This window comes from Marmota monax, unplaced genomic scaffold (genome assembly GCF_021218885.2).
Source record: "Marmota monax isolate L192 unplaced genomic scaffold, Marmota_monax_Labrador192_F-V1.1 WCK01_AAM20220418_F8-fsc00103, whole genome shotgun sequence".
Taxonomy (NCBI): domain Eukaryota; kingdom Metazoa; phylum Chordata; class Mammalia; order Rodentia; family Sciuridae; genus Marmota; species Marmota monax.
The window spans coordinates 946,389-960,294 of record NW_026694286.1 but is presented as its reverse complement, the minus strand read 5'-3'; the positions used below and the strand labels follow the sequence as shown (position 1 = coordinate 960,294).

General features: G+C 34.2%; 1 protein-coding gene across 5 annotated transcripts in view; it reads right to left on the bottom strand.

Moving 5' to 3' along the window:
• The window catches only part of Smchd1 (structural maintenance of chromosomes flexible hinge domain containing 1), a 151,290-nt gene that overhangs the window by 116,915 nt on the left and 20,469 nt on the right, over positions 1–13,906 (bottom strand). For all 5 annotated transcript variants that reach the window (XR_009228878.1, XR_009228879.1, XM_046467441.2 and 2 more), the window contains 5 exons: positions 13,203–13,364; positions 8,967–9,049; positions 8,213–8,343; positions 3,032–3,146; positions 2,817–2,936 (listed from right to left, as the gene is read on the bottom strand). Coding sequence is in view for 3 of the 5 variants with exons in the window: in XM_046467441.2 (XP_046323397.1) it covers positions 2,817–2,936; positions 3,032–3,146; positions 8,213–8,343; positions 8,967–9,049; positions 13,203–13,364 (611 nt within the window). In the remaining 2 variants the exon portion in view is untranslated. The remainder of the gene's footprint in view (positions 1–2,816; positions 2,937–3,031; positions 3,147–8,212; positions 8,344–8,966; positions 9,050–13,202; positions 13,365–13,906) is intronic.

The following is a 13,906-nucleotide window of genomic DNA, read 5'->3' as shown; positions in this document are numbered from 1 at the left end:
CTTAAAGGTTTTCTATTATCATACCCTGAAGGACCAGTAACCAGATTTCAACTTCAAAGTATCCAAAGGCCACTAAAACACTGGTTATAACCAGAAATTTTGTATTTCAGTTGGAGCAACTGTGGAAATGAGATCTTTCCAACTCTTTGGTACCCAACAGAGGTCTTCCTACTTCAAAATTACAGAAGATACAGCATCCCTCCAAGGCCAGTTCAGAATGTCCTGGCATCACTCTAGGAGGTTCAGCTGATTATTCCTTTGGCCTTTCTGATACTCATGTAAGTATCTAAATAATTAAATCCTTTACTGTTTAAAGTATCAGATGGTTTGAACTCAGCCTGATTCAATATCATAATCCTAACAGAAAAGTCTTGACAAAAAAAACAGATTGGAGAATTGTTGGTATCTAAGTGGCACATACATTTGTATATGCCAAGACTGCTAATTACAGATGGAAGATCGACCAGCTCATTGGGCATGATGGTGGCTGCCCACAATCCTAGATAGTTAGGAGGCTGAGGGAGAAGAATCACAAGTTTGAGGCCAGGATTAGCAACTTAATGAGACCCTGTCCCAAAATGAAACAGTTTCAAAAAGGACTGGGGATGTAACTCACTGGTAAAGTATCCCTGGTTTCAATCCCCAGTACCCAAAAAAAAGAAAGGAAAAGAAAAAGAAAAAGGAAAGAAAAGAGTACCACCAACTTCACCCACATTCTGGAAATGGCTAAACGGTCAGAGATAGAAGTTCAAAAAAATTAGTCTAGAAAAAACTGCTCAGTAAAAGAAAAGAACAAGTACCAATTGCTACCTGTTAAATGCCTGTTGGGATGCACTTAGCTGGCAAAGAAAAGATGATCCATGAGACCCAGCCCTATTCAAGCTTCATAATATACACTTACATTCTCAATTTGTTTTTTAACTAGTTTTTTTTTTTAATGCCTAAGCTTTTTTTTTTTAACATTTTTTTTAATTGTCAATAAACTTTTATTTTATTTATAAGTGGTGCTGAAAATCGAATCCAGGGCCTCACACATGCTAGGCAAGCGCTCTACCACTGAGCCACAACCCCAGCCCTTTTAACTAGTTTTAACATGGCAATTAATATTTCCACCAATATATTAAATAAGGCTTTTTGATGGTAAGATAGAAGACATAGAAGTCTGTTAGGCAAATATATTACAAAATATGTAATTTGGCAAATATATTACAAAATATGTAATTTGTTAAATACATACAAATTTTTTATAAAGTGAAATATATGAAAGTAATTTCCTGAGCAGAGGAATGTTAAATTATAGAAAAAGTAAAAGTAGCTAAAAAGCATAAAAATAAATTCAACCTAGCAGTAATAAAAGAAAAGGCAATATTTATATCTATCAAATTGCCAACATTTTATTGCCTTTTCTCCTTTTTTCCTAAAAATAAGGAACTGAGCAGATAGGTCCTTCATACACAACTGCTTGAAGCTTAAGTGATTTTTGAGTTTAATCTTGAACACATACCAAGGACATTTTAAAAGTTTAAATATATTGTCAACTATTAAAATTCTAACAAAATATTAAGATTTCATGGCAGTATCTTTCTAATTATAGTACAATTCTACAAATAAGAAATATTGTGGCGCAATTAAAAATATATTGCACATTTTATAAAATAGGGTAATACTCTAAATGTTAATATAAGAAATCTAAATCAGGGCTGAGGTTGTGGCTCAGCTGTAAAGCACTTGCCTCGCATATGTGAATTACTGAGTTCAATTCTCAGGTTCATCAACATCTTAAAAAAAAAAAGAAATGTAGAATCAAAGCTATAAGTTATATATTTTTAAAAACAGAATTGGGCCAAGCCTAGTGATGTATGCTTATAATGCCATCTACTCCAGAGACTGAGGCAGGAGAATTGCAAGTTTGAGGCCAATCTGGGCAATCCAGTGAGACCCTATTTCAAAATAAAATAAAGGGCTAGGACTGTAGCTCAGTGGTACAGTGCTTACCTAGCATGTGCTAGGCCCTACGTTCAATCTCTAGTATCACCAAAAAAAAAGACACTGGGAGGGGGGGGTCACCAAAATATTATATGACAGTTGGCAATATTCTCATTTTCTTTCCTGTTAAATTTTCTGATTTATTTTGGAATAATTTTTTTTTTCTTTTAGGTACTGAGGATTGAATCCAGGACCTCATATATGGTAGGCAAGTACTCTATCACCAAGCCACACCTCCAGCCCAGAAAACAAGTTTTAAAATGCTCAAAATTACTTTAAAATAAAGATTCTAAGATGAAAAATTATAAAATGTTTCAAAAAGACAAGTTGAATATTCAATAAATTCTATGTACTCACCTCCAAGATCCAAATTTGTTAAATATTTGTCATATTAAAAAGACAATTTAAATATAAACTTGCAACAGAATTTCATTTGTTTCTCTGGAGCTCTGATTTTCTGAAAGTCAACTAACATATCACAGTTTCTTTACATCATTTCCATGGTCAGTTTTTAACAAAGACTTTAAAACCCAAATTCACACCAAGTAAAAAAGTTTACATTTCTTACAAGCAATTTACAGAAAGCTTACTAGGCTTTATAATATAATTTATTACAGGAAGAGTTTTACTATAAGGAAGCACAAAAACAATTATTTTTGCCACTAACATGATTAAAGAAAAAATGAAAAACTACGTAGCTCATTTGAAAATTATCGTATCTTCAAACTTTTAAAACAACATTGGCAACTTAGCAATAAATTAGAAAAAAGTTCAGTCCTATCGTCTGTCCAAAGGAATACATTTACAGTTATGAATTAAGTGTATTGTACCTTTCTGTTTCTAATATATCCACTATATATTGCCTCCTTATTTTTTTCCTTCTTCTCAAAATCTTCTTTGGAAAGTACAAGCTCATGAACATCTTGGGACTCTGCAGGTTTACTTATCATCTGTCAAATATTAAAAGAGGACTTTAAAAATTGCTAATAATTGTACAGGTCAACTTCAAAAAATAATTTAAGTAAAAAGATATGTTTCTACTTACTCTGGCTGATTGTCCAACAAAGAAAACAGCCTGCTTGCCCCCAACACCAAAATAGGAAATATCACTATTTAAACTCCGTGGCACAGGTACTGGACGAACATACCCTGAATGATCACTAAAATAAAACAGTACATCAATGCAGTGATTTTAAACAATCTACTTAAGTGCCTAAAGAAATTATATAGCAATTTTGGCCTCCAAATCTCTCAGCAAACAGAACTAAATAATTCCTTACATATTTTTATGCCTCTAGGACCTTCACTTCAAAATGTTGTTTGCCACTTCAAAACTTGTTAAAATACTTCCATTTACATGTAGCATGGCAAGTGATGAGCTAAGGAAAACTCCCAATGTAGAATAACAGCACCCTGGAGAAGGGGCATCACTGGTCTTTCAAATACAGGGAAGATCACCAGGGATAACACTTCCCAATATCAGAAATAAACAATTAGGGGTGAGGATGGAACCACTGTTACACTCAATGAAAAAGGTTAAAAACTGCAGGGCGTGGTGGCGCATGCCTGTAATCCCAGTGGCTCTGGAGGCTGAGGCAGGAGAATCTCAAGTTCAAAGCCAGCCTCAGGCAACAGCAAGGCACTAAGCAATTCGGTTAGACCCGTGTCCCTAAATAAAATACAAAATTGGGATGGGGATGTGGCTCAGTGGTCAAGAGTTCAATCTCTGGTTCCCCCACCACCACCAAAAAAAGTAAAAAGATTAAAAACCACGTATGACATAACTGGAGAAAAATCAAAGAACAGGAAGATATAATCAAAGAAAATCAACCAACTTTAAATGTATTCCTAGAAAAAGACAAGACAGAGAATGGATAATACCTACAAATATTCTCAAATCAATTATGAGGGATAGAACAAATATTCTCAAAGCCCTGGCTCCACAGATCTGTGAAAACCAATAGAGCCCCAAAAAAGGATGAGTAAAAAGAAATCTAGGGACTGGGGCTGTAGCTCAGTGGCTATTGCCTAGCACATGTGAGGCACTGGGTTTGATCCTCAGCACCAAGTTTAAAAAATAAATAAAATAAAGACATGCTTTATAACTACAAAAAAAGAAAGAAAGAAAGAAGTCTACCTCTTTGTTAACACCAAAAGGAACAACTAGAAAATAGACTGAGTTCAAGCAGTTAAGATAATACCACTTATTAGGCTTTGACAGCAATAGTCAAAGATAGTGAAATACAATCCACACAGGGTCCAAAGAAAAAGATTTGTCAAGCTAGAATTGTGAACTAGAGATAATACCCCAAGAAATTTGCTCTAAAGGAATGAACCTCCAAGTACAATCTGACATGCAAAAAAAGATTAATACAATATGGTAAATACAAAGTTAATTTTTTGAAAGTAATATGTGTGAGATATTTAAAATAGTGTGGTTAGGAAAAAATGGAATATAAATTGTGGGATTTCTAAAGTCAAACTGGAATATTTTCAATAATCAAAGTATGATTTGGGGGAAGGGAAGTATCAGAGGTAAAGGGTCCTAAAGTCCTTAATTTGGAGAGAATATCTAAAATTATGCATTATAAAATTTCAAAGACAATCAGAAATTCATAAATTATAAAATGTTTTTAAAAAGGAGTAACAAGAAAAAAAAAGATAAATTTTAAAAAGAAGCCAGGTATGGCAGTATATGCCTGGAATTCCAGCTACTTGGGAAGCTGAAGCAAGAGGATCCAAAGTTTTAGGCCAGCCTCAGGAACTTAACAAAATCCTATCTCAAAAAATAAATTAGGGGCTGGGTGTAGCTCAGGGGCTGAGAGCTTGCCTAGCATGCATGAAGTACTGGGTTTGATCCTCAGTGCCACATACAAATAAATAAAAAATAAAGGTCCATCAACAACTTAAAAAAATATTAACTAACTAGATTATTTTGTTTAAAAAAGGGCTAGGGATGTAGCTCGGTGGTACATAAACAAAAATAGAAAACAGAAGACAAAAACGAAAACAGAAAATAGGAATAAAAATGTTTTAACTGGCATAAAAAGTCCCAACTCCATATGTTAATATTCTAAATAAACAAAGCCAATATTGACTAGCTAAGATATATTAATACTTCACATACATAAATATAAAATTGCACAACACACCTACACACAAACCCATCCCTATCTAAGAGACACAAATCTGCTCACACACAACACACACATACCATTCCTGCACAACATTCTCAAAATGCCTCTCCACAAGCATGTATTTCCAACCGTATGTTCACATACCTCTTCTCAAAGAAATGCACACCCTGACCCAACACACATCCTTACCAATGATAAAAAGAAAACTTTTTTTGAGTCAGAGACAATATATATTAAGATACAAAGGTAGGAATAACATCAGATTTCTCATCATAAACCATGCAAATCAGTAGAAAAACTAATATTTAATGTACCAAAAATTTCTTAAGAAGTCAACCCACAGGTTGAGCATGATAGCACATGCCTGTAATCCCAGAGGCCTGGGGGCTGAGGCAGGAGGGTCTCAAGGTCAAAGCCAGCCTCAGAAATTTAGCAAGGCCCTAAGCAAATTAGTGAGACCCTGTCTCTACATGAAATATAAAAAAGGGCTGGGGATATGACTCAGTAGAGTTAAGTGCCCCTGGGTTACAATCCCAGGTACCTAATGTGGAAGAGGAGTCAACCTAAAATGCCATTCTCAGCAAAAATACCCTTTAATATGTATTTTATTTATTTTAGGTGTGAGTGGGAAGGGAATCCTCACCCTTTATCATACATAGAAAAAAATCAAAAGCAGATCCAAGTTATAAAAAATATCTTCTGGGAGGAAAACAATAATGGATAGACTTACAGGAAGAAATACACCATGAATATCTGGTGTTCATATAAACTTACCTGGGACTGAAATAGACACTTGTATACAAATGTTCTTAGAAATGTTAGACAAAAAGCTAGAAATAACCCTGTGTCCATTAACTAATGAATGGATAAAAATATGTGGTATGGCTATAGAATGGAATTATTCAGCCATAAACAGGAATAGAATTCTGATTCATGCTACAACACAGATGAACCTTGAAAAAATTATTATGCTAAGTGAAATAAGTCACACAAAAAGATACTGTATGAGTCCACATAAATGAGGTACCTAGAACAGGGAAATTCATTTAGACAGAGAATAGAATAGTAGCCACCAGGGGCTGAGAATACAGAGAATGGCGAGTTAGTGAGTATGATATTTTCAAATTGGTCATGATGGCTGGTGCATTGCTATAATCCCAGCAGCTCAGGAGTGGATCTCAAGTCCAAAGCCAGCTTGTACAACTCAGCAAAACCCCGTATCAAAATAAAAATGAAAAAAATGGGCTGGGGATGTGGTTAAGTGCTTCTGGGTTCAATCCCTGCTAAAAACACACACCACACACACATACACACACACACACGTTTAAGGCCAGCCTGAGCAACCTTAGAAAGACCCTGTCTCAAAATAAAATAAAAAAGATGGGGATATAGGTCAATGGAAGAGTACTTGCCTAGCATGTTTGAGATCCTGGGCTCATCCCCAGAACATTGTTTTTTAAATTTGGGGGTGGAGTATGAAAAACTTCTAAGAATGTATAATAGCAATGGTTCCAAAGCACTACAAATGTCATTAATACCACTAAATTATTTACTTTAAAATGGCTATAATGTAATTTTCTACTTGTTGAATTCCCTGAATTCTTTATAAGAGATGGTAACATGATCAGAGGAATTCTTTTTTAGTATAAAAGCTGTCCCTTCTCTTCTTCAGTACTTGCCTCCTGCTGGCACTGGATTATCACAGAGACAAAATTGGTTAACTTGTTATTTCAACTCTCCTAGCAAGCTACTCTTACCCAGTATTTATTTGGTGCCCTTTGAGAGGGGGGAGAGATGAACTCACTCAAGCTGCCAATATTTATCTACTAACTGCAGCAGTGCTATAAACTGTACTGCAGCAGTAATACAGAGATGCTCTGCAGGTGTATGGTATACAATCTAGTTTTCTTCATATTTGAATTAAATTTTCATTTCTTGATGTCAGTCTCCTTTATTTCACCTCAAAGTTAAGCCTTTTGAAGAAACAAGAATGATAAGAGTCTTGAAAGGAGACATTATACATAATCTGAAGGATGAGAAAAGGACTTCTCCTTATAATATCCTACTGTAGGTGGTCAGCAGTTTTGTTTCTCAGAAGGAAATCTGAACCACCCATCAGGTTGGCTCATAAGAACAACTGTTACAAGCAGTTCATCAAGAACTGAACTTCATATAACCCTGTTTGAGAATACAAAAAAGGAAGAAAGTCACAGGAACTGCCCATTCAGATATACATGTTAGCATCCACATATTAGAGAGAACTTTTGGCCTTATGGCTGAGTAATATTCCATTGTGTATATATACCACATTGTCTTTTTTTAAAAATATTTATTTTTTTTGTAGTTGTACACAATAACAAAATTCAGAAAAGAGAAATAAGAAACAAAAGAAATGGGGCAGGAGTTGTAGCTCAGTGGTAGACTCTTGCTTGCATGTGTGAGGCACTGGTTCGATTCTCAGCACCACATAAAAATAAATAAATAAAATACAGGTATTGTGTCCATTTACAGCTAAAAAAATTTTTTTTCTTAAAAAAAAATAACAAACAAATGTATTATAACATGATAAACCTAAGTTCTAGGAGATCAATAATCCCATTAAATGTACTAGTACAAATTCACTAAGTAAAATTGGCAGAGTGTATGCACTACCACAGCCAGTTCTGTGAATACTTTTTACACAGAAACCTGAAATTAGAGCAATAATGAGTTCCACAGAACCACATGCAATTTTAGGAATTTTGCAAGTGATATAAAGTAATTCCTAAAGCCTATTTTGAAACCTTTCTACTCCTCTGAAGGCTTTTATCACATTTAAGTTAGTAATGAAAGGTGTAAAGCTTTAAAGTATACAACAGAACTCCTACATACCACAAGAAACACAAAAGGAACTGTTAAATGAAAAAGTAAAATGTTAATATTGTTCTATTTCTGATTATTGATCACAAAAATTCTATTTAAAAAAAGTAAATATATTGATAACATCAAAACCTTTTCATCATGTGCATACAAAAGCATATGAGTTCTTACTATTAAAACATATAACTACCTGTAAAAAAAAAAAAAAAAAAAAAGTAAGATTTTCTAACCTTTCAAAGTCACCTTGCCGTGTAAATTTTGACAACCTATACACAGCCCAGTTGTTAAGCTGTTTAGAAGTCATTCCTCTTCCATTATCTATTACTGCAACAGCAGGTTTTCCTTGTGTCTCATCAAAAAGCTATGAAACAAAATAAGTTCAAGAAGACAGGAAAAATCAAATCAATATTTAAAACATCAAAGGTGATTCATTCAACATGTTCACTCATACATTGCTCATCAAAGTGTAAAGTAATATAATTTTCTGAAAGGCACTTTGGCTATATCTATTAAAATCCTTAGAATTCTTCATGACTTTTAACCCAGAAACAGTAGTTTTCAGATTTTAACTTCAGAAAATAATCAGAGACATGTACAAAGATGTATAAGAATGTGCATCATTTCGGCATTACTTCTAACAGCAAAAATATAGGAAAAAATCTATAAAGCAATAGAAGCCTTATTATGCTATTTTCATTACAGTCAATAAATCACTGTGGAGTAATGGAATATTATATATCACAACACTCATATGTACAATGTACTATTAAGGGAGAGTAGAAGATTACAAAAACAAAATGTTACATGCAAGTATACACGTAAGTACAGAATAAACGATCCAAGAAGAAATTTTAAGTGGATAAAGAGACATCAGATAATTACTTCTACTATAGTTTAATTTCTGTTTTCTAATTTTCTCCAATCAACTTATACTACACTTTTATCAAAAGAAATACTAAATTTCTTTAAGTATTATTTTCTTACCAATTTGATCTGTATTCTTCTAATACCAACATTACGAGAAGTAGCAGACAATGAATTGTCGATTAATTCCGCAAGAGCAAATGCTGAAAAAAGAAAAAACTATTGCTTAATTTTTCCCTAAAATTCTTTGCATAAAAGTTTAAAGCAGAAGAAACTCTGAAGTACCTTAAAGTCATCACTTATTTTCCAAAGAGCTAGAATTAAAGTATTTTCCCGATCCTAATGATAAAATACATAATAAAAGGCATCATCGCCAATCACTACCAGCATAAAAAAGCAGTCATCAACCAGTACTTGTATGGCACTATACGGCACAAGTCAGCCAGCCACAACTCCTGGTTCAAGGAGTTTATAATAAAAAGACAGACATATAGACTTAAGAGACAAACAGAAGACCATACCATAAAAGCAAATAGAAATCTGGTGTACGTCATTATATCATGCGCAAGTCAAAAGTAGGAACAGAGATATAGAAGCAAATATAAAGCAATTGTATAAAAGTATCTCTTAACTATTCAACTATTTTGAATATAGAAATCTAAAGACTATCAGAACTTGTCAAATGGCAGAACACATCTTCAAAACTGACAGAACACTACTATTGATTCTCTATAACAACACTAACTTGACATTGAGTTTATCATTGGCTCAGCATTAATTTATTTATATTTTTTCAGGGCCACTACTCAAATTATTTCCTACTTTATTCTTTTAATTAGAAAGAAAAGGAACATACCAAATTTATGTCTTAATTTCACAGAAGTGTAACCCAAACAGAACTGTAATTAACCAATACAGTCACACTCCAGCAAGCACTTCCACTCACTCTAAACACTTAAAAAGACAGCAATGTTCACAAACTACAAAAAGTTACCATGATTCAGATAACATATATAAGAATCTGGCTAAGGGTAATAACTCTAGAAAATGAAGATAGAACATTATAATAAATGGGAAAAAAGAATAAAAAGAAGAAATTCAGCTAGGCATGGTGGTGCATGCCTGTAATCCCAGCCCAATGAAAGAGGACTGTAAATTCAAAGCCAGCTTCAGCAATTTAGAAAGACTCTTAAAAAAGGGTTGGGGACATATCTCAGAGGCAGAGTGCCCTTGGGAAGGTGGGGAGAAGAGAAAGAGGAGAAATTCATAGACCTTAGTATGTGATTAAAAAAGGAGAGGATGCCAAGCTCAGTGGTGCATGCTTATAATCCCAGCAACTCAGGAGGCTGAATCAGGAGGATCATAAATTTGAGGTCAGCTTCAGCAACTTAGCCAGACCTTGTCTCAAAATAAGGGTTGGAGATGTGGCTCAGTGGTAGAATGCTTCCCTGGCACGCCTGAGGCCCTTAAGGTTCAATCTCTAACACCACAAAAATAAATAAATTAATTAATAATAATAATAACAATATACAAAGCACTGGGGGTGGTAGCTCAGTGGTAAAGCACCCTTAGGTTAAATCCCCAAAATCCCTTCCCAAAAAAAGAAAAGAGAGAGAGATAGATAGGGAAATAAATCTAAGACAACTCTGAATTTCTGTCCCGCCCCCCCCCCCCAAAAAAAAAAAAGAAAGGAAAGGTCATATTTCCCATAAGGGAATATTTAAAGAGGAGGAAAGAAAAAAATCAATTTTAGATATAATACTATGCAACTACATAAAGTTTAATGAATAGTGGTATTAAATAGGGAGCTGATACTGGGCTTAACTGAGAGTGAAAGCTTTTTGCTTCATTGGCATAGATATAATAGCTAAACATTGGATCATTTTTCTAAGAAAATATCAGTATGACTTGAAAATCAACTACTACACCAAGAAGAACCAGAAGCAAGAAAACAGGGAGGAAACAATCCAGGGAAATATTATAAAGTCACAGAAATCAAAGAAAGCGTTTAAACACTACTTATTCACATAATGATGGTAGGAAAAAAAAATCAAAAGTCTTATTCAGAATTTTATCCTCAGGGAAATAACTAAAGATTGACTTAATATTCAAATAAACACATACCATGTGCCACACATTATTCTAAGAACTATACAAAACCAATTCTTGTTCTTAAGAACTCAACATTCTACTGGAGGAAGACAGAAAGTAAAATGTAATCACAATAAAGTAAATTCTATAGCTTGGTAGAAGGTGGCATGTGCTATGGTTAAAAGACCCATAGTAGAGTGAAGGGACTAAATAATATAGTGATCAAATAAGTTCTGAAAAGGTAACAGATAAACAATACTTGAATGAGGTGAAGAAACAAATCCTAGGTTTATCTAGGACAAGAGCATTCCAGACAGAGGGCACCATTTGAAAAGATGGATGACAATGGAGTGGAATGAATAAACAAGGGGGAAAAGTAGTAGAAAGCAAAGCTACTACACCCTAGTAGTTTATAAAGACTCTGGCTTTTACTCTTAGCGAAATGAGGAATCTTGAGTTGTTTTCAGCAGAATGACACAACCTGACTTCTCAAATCTTCCATGGACAGGGATGAAAAGAGAAAGTGACCAACTAAGAGATCACTGTGCAAGTAGGGTGATTTGATGGTACCTCAGACCAGGTAGCATTAATAGAAGTGGTGAAAAATGATTTTTGGTCTGAGCAACTGGAAAGAATGAGCGATGACTGATTATTTGTCAAACAGGATTCAGGGATCACACTTCAGACATCTTAGTAGTGGTGCCAAGCAAGCAGCTATATGGATCAAAATGGAATTCAGGAAAGAACTCTAATACTATTTTCAATATTTAACTAAAAATGGCCATTTCTTCCCACCTCAATTTGAAAGTCACTTCTATAAGATGGTATTTAAAGGTATGGAATTGAATTACCAAATAAAGAAGAATGAAGATAAAAGGCCAAGTACCAAACCCTGAGACAATTCAACCTTAAGAATGTGGAGAAAGGGTTGGGGTTGTGGCTCAGGGGTACAGTACCTAGCATGTGTGAGGCCCTGGGTTTGATCCTCAGCACCATATAAAGAGAAATAAATAAAGTCATTGTGTACATCTACAACTGGAAAAAAAAAAAAAAAAGAAAACATGGGGAAAGAACCAACCTAGATGCCCAACAGATGAATGGATAAAGACCAATGTGGTAGGGCTGGGGTTATGGCTCAGCGGTAGAGTGCTCGCCTCACACATGCAAGGTCCTGGGTTTGATCCTCAGCACCACATAAAAACAAATAAATAAAAGTTATTGTGTACAACTACAAAAAAATAAATATTTTTTAAAAAAGACAATGTGGTATATATACACAATGGAATATTACTCAGCCATAAGGCCAAAAGTTCTCTCTAATATGTGGATGCTAACATACAATAGGGGTGAGAGGTGTCACTGAATAAGACAAAGGGAAATGAAGGGAAGGGAGGGGGAACAGAATACTAAATACAGTGAATGAATATATGAATACAACCAGCATAACTCCACATCATGTTCAACCATAAGAATGGAATCCTAATTAGAATAAGTCATATTCCATGTATGTATGGTACATAAAAACACATTCTCCTGTCATGTATATCTAAAAAGAACATCAACAACAAAAAAAAGAATGTGGGAAGAGAAAATAAAGGACAGGCAGAGTAAGAAATAACTAAGAGAACACGGTCTAAGATCTTAGGGTAGAGGACATACTTAGCATGTGAGACTGGGTTCAATCCCAGCACCAAGTAATACAGTGTGGTCTCTTGAAAGCCAAGTGAAGAAAGTGTATCAAGGTTGACAAAGTGATTTAACTATGACAAATAACTGAAAATTGATGCTAGATTTTCAAAATTTAACTAAAAATGACCAAATTTAATCCTAAAATTAGGTAGGGATAGACACCTAGTCAGAGTAAGAAGGAAAGAAGAGAAGAAAAGTGCTGTTGATAGTGAAAACAGTCAACTCATTCAAGGAGATTTCATAATTGCAAGAGGTTTGTAGGAGGCCAGGAAGAATAAATCAGGAGAGAAAAACATACAGTAGATGAAAAGATACAAGGAATAAGATTCCTCATGTATTGAAAAGGAATATGAGTTCCACTAGTAGAGAAGCTTTAAAGGTGATTATTTTTACTTTGAAGATGACTTAGGTTAAAAAAAAAAAAGTATGCTATGAAGAAAAGGAGTTAAGACAGCAAGCTCAAAATGAGTGGTCAGACTCTTCTAAAATGAGAGGATTTATAAAACTTGAAGAAATGGGACCATGGAATAAAGGAGAGTAACAGTTTATCAAAATTACCATGAATGAGATACTTACGCAAAGGATTTTGTCCTTCACTTGCATAATATTCATACATGCCACTTTTAACCAGTGTGTCATAATGAGGTAGGAAGTCAATTCGTTCTTTTGTAGCTGTTAGTAGTAACTGATTGACTGACTGTAACAGGTACAGAGTGACTCCATCTTTAACAGTTTCATCTGTAATCAAGAGTTAAAATCTCAAGTGCTAGGTTAGCATTGTAAAATTCAATGAACTTACAATTTTGAGTATGTTGATTTTATCTATGTAATATATTAACAATGGTACAGGAAAACCCTCAAATAATGAACCGATGTAAAAATTCAGCTATTTTGTTAAGGATACACCAATTGAACAGGTAAAAATATTTCAACTCATCTGAAAACTCAATTCATAATAAGTTAAACTATCACAGAAAATCAAAATGAGGCTCTGCATTAGAGTGGTATTAACATGAATGGAGAAGAATGGTTATATTTAAAAGGAAATCAGGCATGAAAAACTGGCAGGTCCTAAAAACTTAACAGAAAATGGAATAGGTAAAAACAGAAAATGGAAGAATTCAAAATAAGTTCAAGTTGAAGCTAAAAGTCAGCTTGAGGTCCAAACTGTACTAAGTGTTGAGAAAGGTCTTATCTTCTGTAGCCCTGATAGCAACTACTATTCTATAATCAGACTTGAAAAATGACTTCTGAGTAAACTATGCACAAATAGCCATTTT